The 22,817-nt window shown below is 41.7% G+C and overlaps 1 protein-coding gene across 7 annotated transcripts in view; it reads left to right on the top strand.

The window, feature by feature from the left end:
- The window catches only part of LHFPL3 (LHFPL tetraspan subfamily member 3), a 235,326-nt gene that overhangs the window by 169,463 nt on the left and 43,046 nt on the right, over nucleotides 1–22,817 (top strand). Inside the window, exons 2-3 of one of the 7 annotated variants that reach the window (XM_042872517.1) lie at nucleotides 3,248–3,369; nucleotides 9,999–10,592. The exons of 5 other annotated variants lie outside the window; for them this stretch is intronic. In XM_042872517.1, the coding sequence (XP_042728451.1) occupies nucleotides 3,248–3,369; nucleotides 9,999–10,169 (293 nt within the window). In that variant the 3' untranslated portion in view covers nucleotides 10,170–10,592. Of the gene's footprint in view, nucleotides 1–3,247; nucleotides 3,370–6,403; nucleotides 9,055–9,998; nucleotides 10,593–22,817 lie in introns of those variants that run through there. One more of the 7 variants, XM_042872518.1, reaches the window with a different exon arrangement.

The raw sequence follows: 22,817 nt of genomic DNA on the forward strand, positions 1-22,817 counted from the left end.
ATTAGAGTAACTCATACACATTTTAAATGTTCATGAATCTCACTTAAATTAATCCTTGAATACAGAGTTTCAAACAACATTTTTTTGGGTGTTTCAATGTTTGACATGTATCAAATAGTTCCACATCTCCTTTGAAGAACTGTCATAACACTCCAACAATAACAACTGGGTGACCCCTTGAAATAGAACTGTGATAAAGCAATAAACTTCTGACATCAGTATCCTACAGAGACAAATATTGGTCTACTAGAGAAAGTGGAAGTGTATTAGAAATCAGTCAATGTGTCTCAAACATGAGAGAGTTGAAAACATTATCAAAGAGTTAATCAGAAACTGAGTACAGAAGCCATGCTGGCAAGGTGTGAAAGCGTTGTACTTTTATCCTTGTATCCTTGATGGAAGTGCTGGATTTGGCAAATGGAAAGAAGTAATGCTAAATGGTTAAGGAGAAACTTTCCTTGAGAAAACAAAAAATTGTATCAGCATTAAGGCTGCATTTCTGTGCCCTTTTGGAACTAGCCTGCAGCATCTAATTGTTGAATTTAAAATGATAGCTGAAATCCTCTGAGAATACACTGGCATGTGGCCTCAGCACTTCCAAGCCAAGGCAGTAGCTATCAAAAGAGCAAAACTACCTTCTAATGTTCTGCCTCAGTTTTATAAGTATTCTCCCTGCTGCTCTGTAGATGTTAATTCCTATCCATTATGGGCAAAGATGACATGTTATGAAGTACAATAAATCTTCCTAATATAACTATCAGCCCAACTATTTTCCTAAAGAGGGCTGACAAGCTTATCTTAAATAAATCTGTAAAAAAGCTCTGTGAAATGATTAGAAGTTGTATGTTTACAATAATGCCAGAAGATCAGCAGGTTCACACGCTGATCAATCACTTATACTCCAGTGAGCAGCTGGCATTTGAGACTGCATCTGCTCATCAATCAACCAGTTCTCATACAGGTAAGATATGGTGAAGTTGTACTCAGACACCAATTTAGATACAAAAATGTTGCATAGCTGCTAGGTACTGTAGATGTTGGCATAAATTGATTGGATGTCAAATTTCAGAAAGATTTGTGTATCAGATCCAACCTTATGATCACAAACAAATTACCAAGGCATCACCCTCTTCATGTAGTCATGGAAAGTGGTCTTGCTGGTTGGACATCCATACTCACTATGACACACTATATGCTACTTAGATTCTTTTTCTTGTACTTTGAATCTTTACCTAAAACCAGGCAGGTTAGTCCAGCACTGTCCAGCACGTGCTAAACCTGTAACACATTTGTGCAATAATAATTCAGAGTATTCTTTAAAGCTCAGCACAGTATTGAGGTTACAGCAATCAGCCTCTGTTTGAATAGACCTATAGTGATTTTCAGACATAAATTAAAGTTCTCTTCAAAAAGTTGCAGAGAGATAAAGGCATTTATAATAGGCATTTATAATAAATAATCTTTTTTGTTCCATTTTCACTTGCCATCAGATTTCCCAGGCTGTGCCTCCGTGCCTCTCTTCAACCTTGTTTCACTTTCTTCCCCTGCTTTCATACAGCACACATTTGTATCCCTTTTGCTTAAAAAATTTCTTTCTTTCTCTTCTATTTCAGACCTTCAACTTTCATAATCACAGGACTAGGTATTTTCTCAATTTATATCTCCCTCGTTACAGGGGGAAAAAGATTATATCATCATTCTAGAAGACAAAATAAAAAAGAAGGAAAGGGATTTTTTAGCATATTTTGTTAGTGTAGATCTAGTATTACAATCAAAACTCCAACAGTAGTATTGTAAGAGTATTGTCATGCTTAACCTGCTTGGGAAGAGGAGGTGAATGTTATCACGCTATAAGTATACATGGGCTGTTATAGCTATCTCTCACATCAAAGCACTCTGCACCAACCAATTCTTGTTTAAACAACAGAGAAAGAACGCAGTAATTCATCACTTGTCAAGTCTAGTTAATGTATCATGCCATCGAATTTGTGAACATGCCAGTTTAACAGTTTGAAACATTGATACTTTTCATTTCTAAATTATCAGTTTTGTGTTCTATATGCATTTATTTAATGAAAAATGACCAAAAAAATTGAATTCAGAGAGTGACTGATGTCTAAAATATGTTAAAAAAGCATTGGGTTCTGCTCAGCTGATAGGAGATAGATACCAATAACAGAAAAATATAGATCTTAACCCTGTATTAACAAACAATCTCACTAGAAGGACTCAGAGATTAATACAGAACATATCTACATATCCAAAGGTAAATATGTTTGGGATTCTTTAGACTCCTCACCTTACATAGCTAATAAGCTCCCAGAATTCATCTAGACATGTCATTCAACTCTCAGAAAATTGGGTTGTCAGTGTGGGATATCATACACCCAAAAAGAAAATCACCTCGAGGTCTCCTCTGAAGAACAATAAGTGCTTGTTCCTGACAAGACTGTCCTTGTAGATTGGGTGTGTGATGAAGGTTGGAGCAGTGTGAATACATTAGGAGACAACTGATGCATTTCAGCAGTGCTATGCAGTAGAGCCAAAGGTTAACTTTCAATAGCTTGGATCTGCCTTGGAAAGCACAGCAGTCTCTGCATTTCCATTCCATCTAAGCATCTGAAATCTATTGAATTAGGTGAATTAACCTATATTTGACACTTCTTTCTTTAAGGTTTCCAAGAAACTTAGTCTCTAGGGATTATGATGTTACTTTGTCTGCCATTTTCTAGTGACAGTTTAGTGCCCAGTTCCGAATGAACATAATGAGATATTTAAGATAAAACAGTCCTCCTTCAATGGTCTACTCTCCCATCTGAGTAATTCAATTACAATTGACTTGCATTCATGTTTAAAGAAATAATTTGTGCTTTAGAAATTTCTTATAGCAGTAAAAGGCTGGTCCTCCTCTCATCCTTATATCACGGCTCCTTTATTGTTGCTTGTAAAAAGACAATGGCAGGTAAACCAGCCAAGGCACCGCAGCGGCAGGACGTGTGCTTGCCCACTGTGCCACACATTTAACTAAGAAAAGTGAAGAATTTGTGGTTGTCTATTCAGTTTTTCAGTATGTCCAGTTTCTGGGGTTTAATTCACGCATTTTCAAAGTTGGTAGCAAGGATGAAATTTCTGATCATTATATTTTCCTGTCCTCAGGGAAGTAGAACTTCTTAAACATCTTATTCTGAAGACAATTAACAAATTCAGAATTCTGATTTTAATTCAGCATCTCATTGATTCCTTGTAGCACACTGGATACCAGCTGGATCTCAAACCAAGAGGAACCCCAGCATGGAACTCTTTCTGAACAAACTGCTAGTTAAATGCAGTTTTCAAGAAACAAAGCTTTATAACGGATGGATGTTGAATGTAATGCTTTGCCTTAATTGGATTTTTTTATGCTAGCTCATTTCATTTTCATATCTTAAAGCACATTTTTCCATCAGAAAAAATTTCCATATGGAATTACGTTGCTTATCTTCCCACCTGGTTAGTAATCATCTTCCCACCTGGTTAGTAATCCTCTTCCCTAATAACTTTTAAACCCATCGTGCAATTTCAACAAAACTTGACAAAAGCTTAACATCTTAAAAACATTCAACTCCCAGAAGTGTTCTGAAGATCAATGGCTGGATAAAAGAGAGAGCATTAATGAGTGATCCCACTAAGGGAAAGCCAGGAGATTCAGCGCCTTATAGCACTTGGCTGGCTGAGTCAGCACAAATCTCATTTCAAATATACTGCACTGCCTGCTGTTTCATTATTGGCTCTTATGCTAAATCAAGTTAGGCAGAACATATGAAAAATGTTGGAAGTGTCTATATGTATGTACATATATGTATCTGTATGTATTTGCATACATAAAAAGGTAGGGAATGTGTAATGAAACCTAGGGATTTGTGGGAGAGAGGCCATAGGGGACATCTGGGACATTGGGAAGCATGGGAGCATAGAAACTTTTGGGAATCCAAGGGCAGTTGTAAGTGCTGGTAAAGAAGAAAGAAAGACAGCTATCATCGAGAGATGGATGTTAGTGGAATCAGTGTTGCCATGGAACTGTTAACAGGCCATGACAAAGAAGTTGGATTGTACTCAGGACATACAGGAGGAGGATACATGCTACTAATTGAAAGTCAGACTCCATTGGTCCATTGTACTGCTTTTGTAACATTGGGTTCATTTAAAGCTAAATTAAAAGTCTGTTCAAGCATTTAAATAATTCAAAAAGTAGCTCATGAAATATTCTGAATTAACTTTAAAGAAAACAATGCCATAGGAAGAAATGGGGATATCACTTTTCAAAAGAATCTGTAAAAAATCTGTTTTGATTCAGCACCAAACTGTTTTTTCTACTGCTTGCTTCAGCCATCGAACTGAAAAATTGGTTATTTACATAACAGTTATATTTTAAAATATCTGCAACACAGGCAGGGCCATTACCTTTTGCTACAAGCTTAACTTGTGTGTCCAAAGACGTGCCAGGGAGCCAGAGCTGCCTGTTAAGTTCTGGATGATAAGATCTCAGGCTGTGCCTCAGAGATTCCTTGTTCATCTGGAGATAAACAAGGTAGAACCAAGCTACCTGCCTTCACAGATGATAATCTTCCTAGGAGATACTATCATTGCAGCAGCCACTGTAAGAAACTTTTCTGAAGGTCGATGCATACAAAACAATCGATTCTCATCTGCAGATTAAATTTTGAATGTGCCAAATGCTACCACAGCTTATGCGACAGATTTTAAGAGACAAAGTCTACAATACTGATTGAAGTCATGATGTTTACTGCAGCTGACAAACTCAATGGGCCATGGGTTGTGCCTGGGGAACTTCTTCAATCTTCCAGAAAATGGATATTAACTCTTTCTAATGAACACTAGGCAAGTGGCTCCCACAGTACAACTGGTTTTTAGATAAGAAAAAGCTGTATTCACAAGCCCCATCAATCAGCACTTTGCTACAATTACCTTTTAAAGAGAAAGATAGAGAAGAGCTTGTCTAGAAAATTCAGCATTCTGAGGATGTAGCATTCTTTCTTGTTATAATCAAGGAAAAGTGGAGGAAGGCAAGTACCATTAACATTCAGCCAAGCAACTCTGCTCTGGGGCTTTAGGGCTGTGCTGTGCCTAGCTGCTCTGCCCAGAATTTGGCCACCTTTGACACCAAGCCCATGCCCAGCACTTTGCATACACAGCATGGGGCAAAAATGTCTGAGACAAATCACCATCATCCAATTCCTGCTGTTACTGTAGCCTCTGCAGCAGTGTAAGCAAGGCCAGCATCAAGTCCAGTCATCCTTGCTTTAACGTGCCCACTGAAAACATGAGGACTGTTTCCTCCTCCTGAAATAAAAAACCCATTATCGTCTCTTCAGCTGACTTTCAGTCTGATTACAACCCCCAGCTCAAAGTATCAAAAAAAAGATGGGTTGAATGCAAAGTTACTGCTACCCAATGAATAAAAAAACCTTAATTTAATTATTTTACATGCTGAGACAGTTTAAGGAGTGTGTTGGATGTGTCTAATCTTAGCTTGTGGTAGGGTATTCCCTTCCTACATGTGTCCCCAAGCCTGGGAGGGAAGGACCCAGTAGCACTGTGGGTAGAGAATTTGGAAACACTGCCCCATGTAGGTCCATGCTTGGTCCAGGGATTGAGGCAGTGAGCAACTATTCCAGTGAGGCTCTTCAGTACAGCACTGAACTTGCAAGGCATGCCTGAATGTGCCCTGGTTCCAACATTTCAACTCCTGAGTGTTTTTTCCCTCCTCTAATTGTTACTGAGATGCTGCTTCCAGCATTTTTTGTGTGTATATCCAGAGGATGGTGCATAGGTCCCTTAAGTCACAACCACCCACAGATACACGGCTCAGGTCTTTGCAGCCACACAACTGCATTAGTGCATTACTGCAGTGCAGTCAGAGCCCTGCTGACCTGCAGGATTTCACAGAATCACATAATGGTAGGGGTTGAAAGAGACCTCAAGAGATCACTGAGCCCAACTTCCCCTGCTAAAGCAGGCACCCTACAGCAGGTCACACAGGTAAGCATCCAAACGGGTTATGAATATTTTCATAGAAGGCTACTCCACAACCTGTCTGGGCAACAGTATTGCAGTGCTCCATGATCCTTACTGTAAAGAAGTTCTTACACATGTTAGTACAGAACTACCAATGTTCAAGTTTTAGACCATTACTCCTTGTCCTATCGCTACAGACCACCGAGAAGAGCTTGGCCTCATCCATTTGCCTCCCACCTCCCTTTAAATATTTATAAACACTGATCAGATCCCCACTCAGTCCTCTTTTCCCCAGGATTAACACACCTGGGTAACTCAGCCTTTCTTCATACGGGAGATGCTTCAAGCCCTTAATCAGTTTTGTGGCCCTATGCTGGACTCTTTCTAGGAGATCCCTGTCTTTTTTGAACTTGGGAGCCCAGATATGGACACAATAGTCTAAATATGACCTCACCAGAGAAGAGCAGAGGGGGAGGATCACCTTCTTCAACCTGCTAGCCTTTTCTTTTGCAGGCTTGCCTGCCCATTCAGAGGAAAGCATTTCTACGGGGTCCCCTGGGCTGTGTCCGCTTGTGTGACACAGAAAACCCTGTGTCCCTGCTGACACTCTGCTCCAGAAAGATCTTGCCTCGCTGTCTGCAAAGAAATATCATTGGATTCAGGAAAGGGAGAAGCAATCCAGTGGTGGCATAACTACCATTGCCTGTGCTCAAAACAAAGACAGCATATTACTATGATTTTCCTCAAATCCACTCCAAAGGCAGAAGAGAGGAGGCTGGAAGCATCCCTCACCTTGAAGCCAGAACAAAGGACTGGGGAGAAGAGAGACTATTTTTTATTTCATATGACTTTGGACATAGCACATACCTGTGTTGTGCCCGTTTCCCCATCTGTCCTGCATAGGCTTTGGCACACTCTGCTTGCCTCTAATGTCTTCTGCAAGGATTTTTCAATTAATGCTTTGAGACAGTTGGAGTTCCTCATGAGGAAGATATGATAAAAGTGCATATTACCATAAAAAACAATTTGTTAAAAATAACTCTCATGAAAAGTCTGTCAAATTGAGAAAGTTGAAAGGAAGTGCTGTATTAGTCAAGGTGCCAGACTCTGTTCTTTAGTCTGCTTCATACTTTTGATTTTTCACTTATGCAAGCAGCTACCCCCCAATCTGTGCTGTACTGGGGAAAAAAAAAGCTCTGCATCTCATTGATCAGCAGCATCAGCAGGACTGTGCGTGTTGTGAAACTTCAGCTGCTGTCGCAATGCTTCTGGCTGAGCTGCTTGAGAACTGCAGCAAGAAGTGTTCACCAAGATGTATACAAGTAAAATTTGTGCAGTCACTCTGATAGCTCAGTCTTTGTTTGTTACAAACATTCATGTCAGCTATCAGCTCACTCACAGCATACTTCAAGAAAGTCCAGCCAAAAAAAAAAGAAAAGAAAAGAAAAAAAAGGTTGCAAGAATCTGTTTGTGCAGAGGTTTTATCTGTGTGGTTTCACCTTATTAGATGCAAAGTTTTGTATTTTTCTCTTTTCTCTGGAAGTTTCCGATGTTTGATGTAGAAGGAAAAAAAACCTTTATGCCACATGAAGTTAGGAGGCATCTTCTCAAAACAAATAGGAATAGCAAGCAAATTACGGAGCAGATCAGAATAGCAGAAGCAGCAGCAGGGATCTAAATTCACTGAATAACACATTCACTCAGAGGTTTCCCCACTGTCTCAGTTCTGCTTCAGCATATAGGTCATGCTGTGATCACTGGAGTGTCATGATGAAGGGGATGATGGGCACAGTGCAAGTGTACTCCCGACAAGGCACTGCCCCATCCATCAGGAGTTGCCTCCATCCCCTGGTCATTATCACCTGCCATTGTTGGACAGATGTGTCTGTCAGTAATGGAGTTCCATCCAAGTGTATTCACCTTTGAATTTTTTGGATTTCATTGCAGGATGACTTCATGGCTAGCATTTTAGGAAAACTCAAAAATTCAGGTTTTCAGAGACTGTTATAATATGTATAAGTCCACCTATATTTTCTTTAGTGATAAGAAAATATGAATAGTTTGAAAGCAATCGTTTTCAATTCAAGGAAGTATGGCTTTTAATCTAAACCAAAATTATTTCTGTTTTGATGAGAGGAGAAGCTGCTTTTTCCTAACACAGCAGCAATGCAGAAGTAAAATCTTACTCTGGTAAGAGAACTAAACAAGGATAATAGACCATAAGTCTATTTATCTTCTGTATACACACTTTTAGTCTCTGTTAAAATATATAGTCTCCATTAGTAATGAATTTGTTGTGGCACAGTAAGGTACTTTAGATGCTATCCTGGATGGTCTTATTAATGATGAACATTGTATTGGAGCTGTTCTAACAGCTCATTAGTACCAAATGAAGGTAATTCTGTTGTTCGCCTCACCTCTGTCCCTTGATTCAAGCCCAGTCTTCATGGTTTGAAGCTGTGGTACTACACATTCAAGCTCACAGACCAGAATAAATGAATATGTACTGGTTATGTTAGCTCACAGAGAGCTCCACGATCTCCAGCAACACCCAGATTGAGATGACAACACGTGGTCTACATATTTGGAGAGGAGAGGAGGAAGGGAGAGCAAAGTCTCCTCTTGGTAGCAATAAGCTCTTAGATCATCACAGCTGCATGTTGACTGGGAGCATAATATAATTTAAGTGTGTGAGACACTTTGGCACATCCTGAAGTGAACGCTGCCTGATCAGCAGCCACTTAAATCTGAGCCAACATGTGTCCTGTCAGCCCAAACAGCCAACTCTACCCTGGGGTACAGCAGCCCAGCACTGCCAGAAGGTGAGGGGAGGCCTTGTCCTGCTCTGCTCTGTGCTGTGCAGCCTCACCTCCTGCACTGGGTGCAGTGTGGGTGCCACAGCATCAGAAGGGCATGAAGCTATTAGACAGCGTCCAAAGGAGGGATGTGAAGGTGGGGAAGGCTCTGAGGGCAAGGTGTGAGGAGCGGCTGAGCTCCCTGTGTTTGCTCAGCCCAGAGCAGAGGAGCCGAGGGGAGGCCTGATGGCGGCTGCAGCTCCTCACAGGGAGCGGAGGGGCAGCGCTGAGCTCTGCTCTGTGTGACAGCGGCAGGGCCCGAGGGAACGGCATGGAGCTGCGTCAGGGGAGGGGCGGGAAAAGGGGCTCGGGAAAGGCTCTGCACCAGGGGGCGGTGGGCGCGGAACGGGCTGCCCAGGGCTGTGGGCACGGCGCGGAGCTGCTGGAGTTCAAGGAGCGTTTGAGCAGTGCTCTCAGACATAGGGGTTGAATTTTGGGCGGTTCTGTGCAGAGCCAGGAGCTGGATTCAATGATCCCACTGGGTCCCTTAGAACTGGCAATAGTCACTGATTCTGTGATTACAAATTGCAAAGGAGGTATTACCCAGCTGTGCTATTTCAGATGAGGCACTTCAGACTTCCATCCAGGTAGCTGCACAAACCCCTTCCAGCATTTGCACCTGCTTGCATTGAAAGCTGCAGTGCCAATGTGTGAATGAAACTAGGTCATCCTTCTGCTAAATCTAAGGCTTTATTATCACATCCATCAGCTAGCAAGGTCATGATACATTTTGCAAACTGTTCATTAATTCTGTACAAAAACAGTGACAGTTATGATGCAATTTCCACAGCTGGGGGGTGAAAAATGTCTCATATGCAAACAAATAGCATCTGTCTGGCTTGGGGATTTACCACCCTTTCCTTAAAATAAATGAAATGTGGATGAATGTTTGAGGCATTCACTTGAACTCTTCAAAACAAGTCAGTAATTACACTATTAATCCCATTTTAGTTTAATTTTGTGAGTTGTAAAGCACATTTCAGCATTATGGAACAGACTGTCTGATCCACTTGGGAGCTGACATAACTTGAGAGAAATAATTCCTTCTTTCTGAGACATACTGTCCTGTCTCAGAAAGGTGCCTGAATTCAAGCATTCTACACCAGAAACTACACTTGACTTTACCAGGTCAGAGGCAGAGCTGGATGCAGAATAAGACATCGATTTTCTGTGGGCAGAAGGAGCCTTGAAGTCCTTCACGGAGGGGGAACAGCCTGGCAGGGAATGCAAGCCTACCCTGCTGAAGCCACTGGGAGCTTCTTCATTGAACTAAAGATTGCAGGATCAAGTCAGCATTAAATTCCACTCAAAGAAGCAGAGAGTTCAGCCACATCATAAGGACATTATTATCCATTCAACACATGCAGGATTTAAGCATGCTTTATAATCACATCTTTATTCAGCATTTGTCTGTAGACATGCCCTACATGAACACAACCATTCCAAAATAGTACCACACAATTTAATAGCGCCAATTTCCAAAAATGCTCAGTACCTCACCAACAGTCTTATCCTCCATGTTCAAACTTCTTTGATCGCACAATGAAAACTGGGATATACATAAGGAAATACATACAGGCACTCTGGAGCTCACAACTTATGGTTTCAGCATAGTACACTTGCTTTTTTCCTGCTTAAAAAGGATGTGTATAACAACGCTACAATATTATTACATATTGTAATTACATAGCCTAATTATGCGATTATATGTCTCTACTCTAATTGTACAATTAAAAACCATTATAGAAATTATGGGAATGGTTTGAATCAATTAAACTATGCTCCAAAAGTAATGCCTCCTATTTATTTCCATGGAAACTACAACAGATACAAAGAGCACAATAACACTGTTTAGTAGGACAAATTCTCAGCTACAAAACACTATTTTTCAACATAGTCACCACCATTAGCTATGCATTTTAACCAGTGACAAACAAGAGCCTGCCTGCTGTGTTCCTGAAAATCTGCACCAGCTCAGGTGACCCACTGTCACCATCACCACAGCTGAAACGCATCACAGTAGTCCTACACAATTGTGTCCTATGAGAGAAATGCTGCTCCATCTTACTTGGCACTGTTTTGCTGTCAAATGAATAGGGACGTGGAATATCACAGGTAAATGACCATCTGGAGTTCCAAGTACTCAGCCATAGTTTTGTAATACTTTCTAGTCTGGTGCTCCATTGGAGTGACTTGACCCAAACAGGACAGTTGCGAGCATGAGCAAATAGCAAGGAAATAACAGAGCAGAATTATAACAAGAGTTGTGGACAGAACACATACAGCCTGTGGGATTTGGTGTCATCAGGGAATATGGAGAGGATAAAGACAAGGCTGTGCTAAGGTGTTGGTAGCTGCTGTAGTGCAATCAGGTTTTGCAGGGAAAGCTGCCAGCATAGCACAAACACAGCCATGCACACACCTTGTCTTAACCACAGAGCACCTGGGTGCCCTGCAGCAAAAAGTGCAGCTGTTACTTTGCACTGAGGAGCATCTGTAGAAGACAGGAGGATGTCCCTTGGTTCTGTTAACAAGAATTTAACACAGGAACTGAGTTCCTCACATGGAAAATACTATTTTCCAGAAAACATCTTACAGTCTATTGACATGAAATTGCAGAAAAATAATCTTTCTATTGGGCACACCTTTGCTCTTTGGAAACAAAGAATTTTTCAGGGCAGTCAGTGTAGTATTTTCTGAAAGCACTGAACTTACCTGAGAAAATTGCAAGCCCTAGGATATTTTCAGAGTGAGAGGAAACATGGCTGGCTGATTTATTCCACACCTTTCCAAGGAGCAATCTCGCTATGATTCCAGCATACAGGGCTTGGAAAACAATTTTTTTTTGGTTTTGTGTTCATCATGCTTTATTTTCATTTAAGCACTAAGGTGCACCCATAGGACTTGTGTATATGTTAAAAGCCTAACAGATCAATAGCCTAACTGAAGCAGATTAATCATAGGCTCCCATCCTTGACTAGGTGTTTTTCCAGGGTGAGCCTGCTTTGGGGAAACCCACTCACAGGCTTTGCAGTTCCTCTTTACACATGAAAGCAAGAACATTATTTATGCTTTGATAGGCAATGTCATCTACCTGCAGCACAACCATTAGAAGCTCAGCAGAGGTATTTCATGAGATATATAACCTTTTCAAGGCCCACTTTTTTTTATCCTGAAGGCACAAGATAAAGATACTGAGTCTAACTTCTCCGTTTTGTTCGGTTTCATGTAAACTCATTTTGTTTACAGTTCATTTCCCAGTTTCATTTTTCATTCACTCCATAAGGCTATTTTGAAATGAATATATTGGAGTCTCCGTTTATATATATCTCCCACTCCATTCTCTACTTTTACTTCCCTGAACAGCAGGGCTGCTCAAGATGGTTTTTTTTCATCTTCATTTCTCAGAGTTCAATCACATTTTACAGTTCAAACACATATTCTGTGTTTTGTTGGCAGTGACTAAAGTTCATCCCCTGTAAATTCAGCGTCCAGTACCCAGCAGGCAGATAATGGAGTTCATATGCTGGTTTCAAGCACACCATACTAGTAGGCCAATGACAGTTGTCTCCTCTTGGCCAGTACTTCACAGCAGGACAAGCTCTCTGTCTGACCTGAGCAGAAGAAACAAGTTACCGTATTTGAATTGTGGCTTGGTTCTTCAGCAGAATGTGGGGACTTCAGACCTCCTTGATTCATACCACCAGGATTCAGAGATGTAAGCATGTCCTATGCAGCAGGGCCACAGCTAGCTTCAACCTCATTTGTGCAAGCACAACAATAGAGATGCAGAAGCACAGATTAAACAAGAGAGCACATGAATTCATGTTGGATAATAGCGATGAATCATTGCACCTACACTGCTGTAAATCTTGCTAGGTAGAGGATGGGCATGGACTAACCTTATTTATGCATGATGGCAAGCTTTGATCTTTTTACCAGAAAGCTGCAATGTAGGCATATCTTCATTTGATTTTGCCTTGCATCCTTGATACGTATGTTCTGCAAGAACATGATCAATGGCAACACAGTCACTGCCACAGTTCGAGTAGGATTCAACTCCAGGAGAAGGCTCTCATATGCACGTGAGGTAGCTAAGCTTTCAGATTGTCACAGGAGATCCAGTCAGTACTTTTCAATGGAGAGCAGGGGCCAGTCAGCTTGTCCTTCATGGGACACACTTCAGTTGCCCACATTTAATTGTCCAGTGCCACTTGAGATTGCTAAGAATAATTGAGTTATGTACAGAGCAGTCAGGGGGTGAACTACTGTCTGAACATACCTATTTTCATCCACCGTCTTTTAAAGGAACCTAGAGGGTTAACTTTGATTGGATTCCTGGATTTTAAGCTATTAATGAACACTGCAACCTTCCTGTGAGTGTAAATGAAATTGAAATACAGAAGGACATCCAACTCATCTGTTAGAGAAGGGCCAACTGAGCTCTGCTGGTATATACACCTTCCACATCTAGTTTGGATTCTCTTGGTACAACTATAATAATAATAAGCACGGACATGGAAGGGGCTGAAGCACTGTCCAGGTGGCTACTAGTGTGCTGCCAACACATCCCTTGGTCAGCTCGTTCTGGTTATCAGTTTCTGGGAAATGGCCTCCACCCCACACTACTTCATCACAGTGAATGCACACTACTTATGGTCTAAATTCATCCCTCCTTCTGGAACTTACCTTTCTTTACTTAAATATCTGACAACATAAAAATTTACCTGCTCTTGCTCTTATTCTTGTCTCTTTTCAGTCTTTTCTCTTGCAGGGCTCCCACGTTACCCTCTTTTGGATAAGGGCAATGGGCATTGAAAATAGTAAATTATTAAGTATGTCTAGAAGGCTGGCCTGGATTTAGAAATATAAATGTGAAAAGTAGTTGGAAATTAAGCTGAAGAGCAAGATTTTGTGGTTGCGTCTGCTTCACTGAATGACAAAGACATTTCATAAGCATAATAACATGTGGAAATCAAGTTAAATTAGGCATCAAATACATCTGATAATATATAGTTACAAAGAAAATTGAAAAATGAAAGATTTCAAGAGGCAGTTTTTGAAATGAGAGATGCAGCACTCTGCCTGGGGATCCCTGTTTGCTGTAGGGTATTTCTAAGGGACAGAAATGGAGCAGGGGAGCTCATAGCATCTTGCAGACATACTCTCGTGCAAAATGAATTCCTGGAGCCAATTTTTGAATTAAACAGAGCGATACCTTTCCTTAAATATTTGCCCTTAGCTGAGTCATCAGTGTTGGAGGAGGAGGTTCTCTCTGCACAGAAGACACTGGCATCAACACCTGCCCTGTGGTGCTCTCTGCCCCTCCTGCAGCCTGATCATCCATCAGTGTCAGTTCTGCTTTGCCCCCAAAGTTAGATTAGTCTGTCACTCTGGAAGTGATAGTTCAAACTATTTTCAATGCAGAGGCAACATCTGAAGACCCTCTTTCTGCAGTCTGTTATTGTACACCTTTGCTCCATATGGTTGGCCAGATTTGACTGGACCTTCTGGATCATTAAAACTAAGCTTCTGCCCCTTTTCATTCCTGAGTGTGACAACACAATTTCTTCAAGGAGTACATTGTGCTACTTGCTTAATATTTCATTACCATTTAACATCCAGATCAGGTAGCAAGTTGTCAGCTAAGCCTGTCTGTAACTTCATAAGGCAAACTTCCTTCTCAGCAGTAAGTCCATCAAATTCCAGAGAAATTGCCCCAGTGATTTATTTGACCTACTAACTAAGGAGATTTCATACAGCCCTGACTGATTTAACATGTGTCAGTGGGCAAATAATTGGAAAGGTTCTGCTACCAGAGTAACTTTAGGATTTTTTTTTACATTCCTGCTATGTAACTAAATTTGGAAAACAAGTTTCTCAACCAAATTTCTTGGGTTTCTATCTTTCCTTTTGTCAGCTTACCTCCAGCAAGATTTTCAGCCTTTCCACTGCATGTGATGTGATTTTTTGGTATTTTTGCAGAAACCTCCAAATAGTTGAATGCTCATGAGGAAATTTGGTACTTGAGGAAGCAGATCATTAAATTACAAAGCACGCATCAGCCAGGCTGGCTGGTATGGGAGTCAGACCTCTGCTGACCTTTCTGCTTTTCACTACTCTTCATGGCTCAGCAAGTGTGTCAGATGCATAGATCATAAACAGCATTGCTTCTAAACACAACCAAAAATGCAGGAAAAAAAAAAAATAAAAGAAATAGTGAGTGGAGACATTCTCCCCGTCTTGAGATTCCTTCCAACCTTGACATAAGAAAATAGACTTTTTCCATAAGAAACAAAAGAAAACTTTCATTTTCTCTTTCTAAATAAGTGTAATACTAAGAAGATGATGATGTGTGGGCACAGCAGAAATAAATAAAAATAAATTAATTAAATTAAATAAAGCTTTACTTTCTTTTAGAAGAAACAATTTATGACTTAAGGAAGAAAAAAAGCTTTCCTAAGTTGTAACTAATTTGAATATTATTAACTGTTCAAGGTTAGAAATGCACTCCATCCAGATAGAAAGATCATTTTCGATTGTGGAAAATAAGAACTACATACAGTCAGTGTTGGTTTGGTTTTTGTTTTAGACAATAGGATTTACATTTAAATTTTGTTTGCATTATTTTTCTTTATTTTAATCCACTCACATTCAAAAGCTAACTTCAATCTGGAGAAATAGGTATCAAATTCAGATGCCTCAAGATTATCTTAATGTCTACAGGCTATTATTAATGTACATAATCATTTCAGTTTTCTCCTAAATTGCTAGCATTCAGGAGAAATGCACTGGAATGTAAAAATTCTTCTCAACTCACAAACCACAAACAACAACAAGGTGTTCTTGATGTTGATTTGGGAAGAAGAAACAATTTCTAATCTTTTTTCTATTTTTTATTTTTTTACAATCAAGGGGCCATTGCTCAGTTTGATCCCCTGTCATTCCTCATACTGAAGCGAACCAAAAGCAGCCCCAAGTGTAATAAGCCTGATACAGAACTTTTTATTCCAGGAGAAGTGAAAATCACTTTGTCTTTTCTCCAACCTTAAACTCTGAAAAAGCAAAAAAACATCTTTTGTGTAGAGGTCAAATTGGGTAGATCCACATCAAGCAAACATAAGGCATTGGGAGGTGGGGATTTACAGACACCAGTGACCTATTCTCAAAGCCTGGTACTTCATAAGTCTAAAACAAGCATCTTAGATCTTGGTCCTGCCTGAGGGGCACAGCTCACCCATGGGTGGGGTGAGGGCAGTGCAATGACCAGTGTTCTGAGACTTGTCTGAGGAGCTGGGGACCTGCTGGTAAGAGCCAGTGGGGAAGGCAGGCAGAAAAACAGGCAGTGCTTGGCCAGGGCAAAATCACGTTCACTGTCTCTTAGAAGGAGGCAGTGTGTCAGGGTTGTCCAGCTGTATCAAGATGACTTCCACTGCCAGGTTCCACGGGGTTCTCCGACAGTCTGAAAAGCCAAGCAGATGACAGTGGTGGTGGCCATCAGGGTAAGGCAGTTAAGTGTGTCCCACAGCAAAGCTACCAGCATCCTCCCATTGACTGAAACACTTCCACAGTGCAGTAAATGAGCTCACTGTGATGCTGGTGGTGTCTGCGCAAAAAAAAAAACAACGAACCTGGTGGAGAGCAGTAACTCCACCAGGTCACCACTACCTCTGTTGCTTGCAAACCTGTGTTTTATGAAGCCTGATCACTTCAGAGAATGACCTCTTGACCCTGGTGACCATCTATCACACAGAGCAATGTATTTGCCAACAGGAGAATCCAGTAGGACAGTCAATCATTTAATAAGCTTTTCTTCTTACACAGTTTATTGATTTTCTCTTTTAGTAATAGCAAGAGACTATATTGTCAGAGTAGGTGTTCTACAGCACTTGCATCCTTTTCCACATGTAGCCTTTGTTTTATTCTCCTTCATATGATTTCTATCATCCTTTATTGCCATAGATACATGTCCTGTCATCTCTATGCCCCAAAGCACCTAATTTTCTTTTCACTTGTATCTTGATGAATGTCTTCATAAGCTTTGCTTTCCTCTTCTTTATTGTGAAGTAGTTGCCCTGGAAGGCTATTTTGCTATGAAAACCTTTTTTTTTTTTTTTTTTTTTTTTTTTAAAAAAAAGGCATTAATTTCCACTTCTCCATTTCTCTTTGACAATTTCAGATATTTTATCCTGATCTTTCTATTTATTTCCTTATTGTACACATAAGCCAGACCTTGCTTAATTGTTGCTATATCAGATGACTTCAGGTTCATAGAATCATAGAATCATAGAAAATCCTCTGTTGGAACAGACCCACAGGGATCACTGAGTCCAGCTCCTGGTTCCACAAAGAGCCTCCCAAAATTCAACCCCTATGTCTGAGAGCACTGCTCAAACGCTCCTTGAACTCCAGCAGCTCCGCGCCGTGCCCACAGCCCTGGGCAGCCCGTTCCGCGCCCACCGCCCCCTGGTGCAGAGCCTTTCCCGAGCCCCTTTTCCCGCCCCTCCCCTGACGCAGCTCCATGTCGTTCCGTCGGGCCCTGTCGCTGTCACACAGAGCAGAGCTCAGCGCTGCCCCTCCGCTCCCTGTGAGGAGCTGCAGCCGCCATCAGGCCTCCCCTCGGCTCCTCTGCTCTGGGCTGAGCAAACACAGGGTCCTCAGCCGCTCCTTATACATCTCTACCGGATAGAATGCTGTGCTCTTAATTGCCTAGAAATATTCTGTTTGGGTATAATTTGTCCTTTATTTCTGGTTGGTTAATTAGGACTGTTACAGGAAAGTCAACGAATTTTACCATGGCCAAACAGGTAGAGGCTTGCTGGAGGTGCTGCAATTAAGCCGTTCAATTTTCAGTCAAATAACTCATTCTCCATCCTTTTGAAAATGTATTGCTAAGTCGTTAGCTTTATTGTCTGATACCCTTCTCTATTTCCTTTAAGAAAAATAACTGGTGAATATTTCTGAGCTTAACCACCAGTGAGCGGCACTGCTCAGGGAACAACTTTGTCCTGTGTAACTCAGCTGCCTGTGCCCTTGTATCCCAGGAGCAGCTACAGCTGCTGCTTTCCCTGCAAAGTAAAGACGGTACATGAGGGGTCCTGAGGGAAAGAGCATATGCTAGGGAGAAGAGGGGACTTTTGGATTTCTTGCTATATCGTCATCAGACCAGACAATTACCTGCTGAGCTTCCATAGGTAATCTGCACCTTACCAGCAGAGATCACTGGGAACCACTCACAGTTTGGAAGAAAGTTTCTCTCTGAAAGGTCTGAGATCCTGAAGGTTAATAGAAATGCAATTTGGGATAACACGAGGCATTGCAAATTGAACTAGAGACCACATTCCTGTCTTCTCCAGGGGCTGCTTCAGCCACATACCCTTGCAGCATTCACATTTTCACTTTTCCTTCTACAGTAAGCATACGGAGACTTCGACAGTTTTTTTGATTGTTTAGTAGAGGAATCACCATCATGAAAACATCTAGAAGCATCATGCTGGGATATTAGAATTCTCTGCTTATTTCCAGCTAAGCTTTTCTCTGACTAAAAAGATGCATTTTATCAAAGAAAATCATTAAAGCCTGAAACATCATTCCACAATGCAGTTCCCTTCCTGTTGCAGTGCCAAGTGTGGGAATTAATATTTGCCAGCGTTTTGCCATGAGACTGACAGCGTGAAAGAATAAAAAATAGCTACAGCTAGTTTCTTGAAGATGGGGATTCTGAGTTTACTGCAGGTTACATCATAGCCAACTTATTTTGAGCATCTTAGTCCCGTTGAGTTCAATCCTGTTGCAGATTGAAAACATTATAATTGTATTAGGAATCATTTGCCAGATGCAAGGCACAGCCGCAGTGCAGCATGGCTGTTCTGGCTGCAAGCACTGGCTCATGGAGAGCGTGTGCATAGCTGAGCTCACCACCTAACTGAGGATGAAGCTCTCTAATAGGCATTTGAAGGATGTTGTTGTTATGCTGGGGAAAAAAACAATTGTTTTTGTCTGTGGAACACGGGGAGATGGTGAGAGGGACAGGGGGAGGAAATGTATTTCAGTTTAAAAGATCTTCAGACAGAAAAATGAGCAAAGGGCTCACTGTGATGCCAGGCATTTTGAAGATAGGCCTAAAGAACAGCCAGACAAGCTTACAGGAGTAAATCCCATTTCAGTTATACTGCTGCAAGGGCAGAGAGAAACCGGGGCCTCCTCTTCGCTCAGGCCAAGCAGCTCCAGACAGCTCATACAGGGCCACAGAGCTGGGGGCTGACTGAGACAACTGGTTTACCATTGCTCTTTAAATCTTACCTAGCTTTGTCTATCTTGGGGTAGGCTAAGGCCTAGCACATGTATGTGAAATCCCTCTTTAAAAAACATCATGCCATCTTCCTCAAGCACTGCAGATGCCTTCCCTTAGCAGCTTGTTTCCAGCCCTCACTATTAACATGCGTTGCCTAATTTCCTTTTCAGATGTATCTAGTTTCAGCTTTCAGCCATTCATCCTTTTCCATTAGATTAAAGGACTCTTTTCTCCCTATGAAGATAGTTATTAACTGCAATCAAGATCTTTCAGTCTTCTTTTTGATAAGCTAGACAAATTGTACTTTCTAAATCTCTCTCTCCACATTAGGTACCTTCTTCAGTCCTTGGCCCACTTTTGCAGTTCTCTGTGTCTCTCCCAGTTTTTCAGCATTCTTAGTGAAACGCAAGTGCTAAGGCTACACACTGCACATGCACATCAGCCTCAATACTGCCAGGGAGAGGACAGCCAGCTGCTGCCTCTGTCCAGCAACCCACAGCTGTCCACCCAAGGTCTCACTAGCCTTCTCAGCTACAACAGGGATTGAGGTTTTATCTTCTTGTTGTTTGGCCTCTAGATCCTTTCAGGAAAAAAAGCACCTAAAAAGAGCTGCCATTATTTTATCTTTCTTGGAGTTTAACCTTGTGTTTGGTTGTTTTTGAGGACAGCATACCCAGATGACCAAGTGACAGATCATATGGCTTCATTCTCTTTGTTATTTTACATGTTTACATACTTGCAATATTTCTGTAAGCTACAGATTTTATCAGCCGTGATCCAATGTAGCATCTACTGTGAGTGAATAGTTTTAGGCCTAGAAGCAATCTCTGCCCACCCCTACTAGACACACCTATTTGATGATGGTGGCTTGTCATCAAGTTGTGCTCAGAGAACGTAGTTTTTAATAGTTCTTAATCTTTGTTTTATATGAGATTTATATAACTTACACAGTGGTAATGTTATGCCCTGCAATATGAAGCCAAACAACTTGAAATTCTTTTTTAATTACATCGATCCATATTTTTATAAGCTAACTTGAAAGCTGAGGCAATATCAAAATGCTTATCTGCCCTGCAGCCTTTAATATTGCTGTGTTAGCTCAGCAGGTGGAGGTGATCTCCAGCCATAACAGTAGCAAGCACTGTGTGCATTTATTTACGCTGGCGTTCTACCTACCTCATTAGCAGTGCAATTAAAGAGTCAATTCCAGAGAGAGAAACACCTCCACTTCAATTCACCAAGAAAGTTATGACAGTGCTAACACTGAGAAACAAACGTGATTTGTTAATAGGCATGTTTCTGTGCAAACATATGCATTTGCTTGATGATTATTCCCTTATCCGCACACAGCGAAGATCTGCCTGTAGCAGATTTGTACTTAGGCATGGGAGAAATACTTGTCAATATCCAGGGAACTTTCATTCCTGCTTGAAATTGCAGACAGCACACTATTAACCTGAAGATGGCCAAAGGAGGCAAATTTGGCTAGAGTCTCCAGTGATGAGGATTTTACCATGGAGAGGCTGTTCCAGAGGTTGTTCTCACTGTAAAAAAAAAATTCTATATCAAGACAAAATGTCTTCCAGTGCAACTTATATTCATCGTTCCTCATCTTCTTCATGGAATCAGAGAATGGCTTGGGTTGGAAAGAACCTTAAAGATGATCTAGTTCCAATCCTCTGTCTTAGGCAAGGATACCTCCACTAGATCAGGCTGCCCAGCTCTATGTCCAACCTGGCTTTGAGTGCTTCCAGGGCTGGGGCACCCACAGCTTTTTTGTGCCAGTGCACCACCTCTGAATAAAGAATTTCTTCCTTATATCTAATCTGAATGTCCCTTCTTTTAGTTTAAAAACATTACACTATGTCCTATCACAATGCTCCCTGATAAAGAGTCCTTCTCCAGCTTTCCTGTAGGCCCTCGTAAGTATTTGAAAGCTGCAGTGAGGTCTCCTTGGGATCTTCACTTCTCCAAGCTAAACAAGCCCATCTCTCTCAGAGTGTCTTCATAGGAGAGGTGCTGTAGCTCCCTGAGCACCATCGTAGTCATCCTCTGGACCCTCTCCAACAGCTCCATATCTTTCCTGTGCTGGGGAGCCCAAGCCTGGGTGCAGTACCCCAGATGAGGCCTCATGAGGGCAGAGCAGAGAGGAAAAATCACCTCCCTCTTCCTGCTGGCCACCCCTCTGTTGATGAAGCCCAGGATACTGCTGGTCTTCAGGGCTGCAATTGCACACTGCTTGCTGATGCAAGCAGTTTTTGTCCATCAACATGGCTAAGTCCTTCTCTGCAGGCCTGCCTTCAATCCTCTCACTGTGCAGCCTGTATTCATGTTTGGGATCTCCCTGACCCAGGTTGCAGGATCATGCAGTTGGCCTTGGTGAATTTCATGAAGTTCACACGGGCCCATCTCTCAAGCTTGCCAAGGTCCCTCTGGATGGCATGTGGCTCTTTCTGAAGAGAGCTTCTGTCCTCTTTGTAGTCACCATTCAAGTACTGAAATACTGTGATGAGCCTTAATACTACAAAAGGGAAGATTTACGGTAACTACCTTCCCAGAATACAGGGGTAGGAAGCAGCAAGTTTGCACTGAAATGCTCTCAAGCAGAAGCAGCTCTCCAGCAGCCACAAAAGGCCAGAGTACTTCCTCTGCATTTTGTGCACAGCACAACAAGCTTGTGTTTCCAATGTGTTCCATGCTTTCTATTTTCTGTCATCTGGCACAGATGGCCCTTTGTTGCACTGACTTTCCTGGATCCCATGTTTAGGCACCCATCTTTCCCTCACACTGCAGGCTGCTGCTTATTGTTTCCTGCTTTGTGAATGCTTGATGGGGCCGCTTAAACCCTGCAAAGTGAATGATACATCATTTTGACACGATTGGGTGCAAACAACCCCAGAGCATTCTGGATCCCCATAGTAGTGGAATGGTGGGATATGTCTACACTGGCATTTAATAATCAAGATCTTTATGGTTAGTTTTCACAATCACAAATCAGAAAATTTCCATCCAAGTGCCCCTTATTGAATATTTGAGTACTACTGTGACAATCTCGGGAAAACTGATGAGTTTTGTCTTTTCTTGGAGTCAGGAACTCCTTAGGCAATCATACAGATTCTCAAAAACTGCTGAACTGTTATTCTGAAACTTTAAAGAAAAAAAAAATGCAACCAGAGGCAGGAAGAAGTCACAGAGGACTCCGGCCCGAATGATTAAGGCTGTGGGTATGTATAAGTAACCACAAAGGGGAGCGTGCAAAATGCTCAGCAAAACGCACAGCAGTGCGCCTCACTGTGAGAGAAGCAGAGTGGGGCTCCTCCTGGACCCCACTGCTTCCCCCTGCTTCCCAACTGCAGACCATCACCTTCTGATAACAAAGCTCCTTTTAGGAGTCCTTTTGTTTAAAGCAGCTGTGCAGGTTGCAGCCTTAGCATGCTTTCTGTACAGAAATAGGTAAAGTATGGACCTGAGGCATTCCCATTGAACTGGATGCCGATTTTCTTCAAGTTCCTTTGAAATCTGCCTCCTGTTCCATTTCAGTGTTTCAGACTAACAGCTCTTTGTTATTCATCCATTGCTGCTAGAGCAAGAAGGGCTTTTCTTCATTCACACATGCCAGCAACATGGCAGCTGTGGGCTGCAAGAAGGCTGGC

Source organism: Lagopus leucura, unplaced genomic scaffold, assembly GCF_019238085.1.
Source record: "Lagopus leucura isolate 7727_CA_CO unplaced genomic scaffold, USGS_WTPT01 Super-Scaffold_100008, whole genome shotgun sequence".
Classification (NCBI taxonomy): Eukaryota; Metazoa; Chordata; class Aves; order Galliformes; family Phasianidae; genus Lagopus; species Lagopus leucura.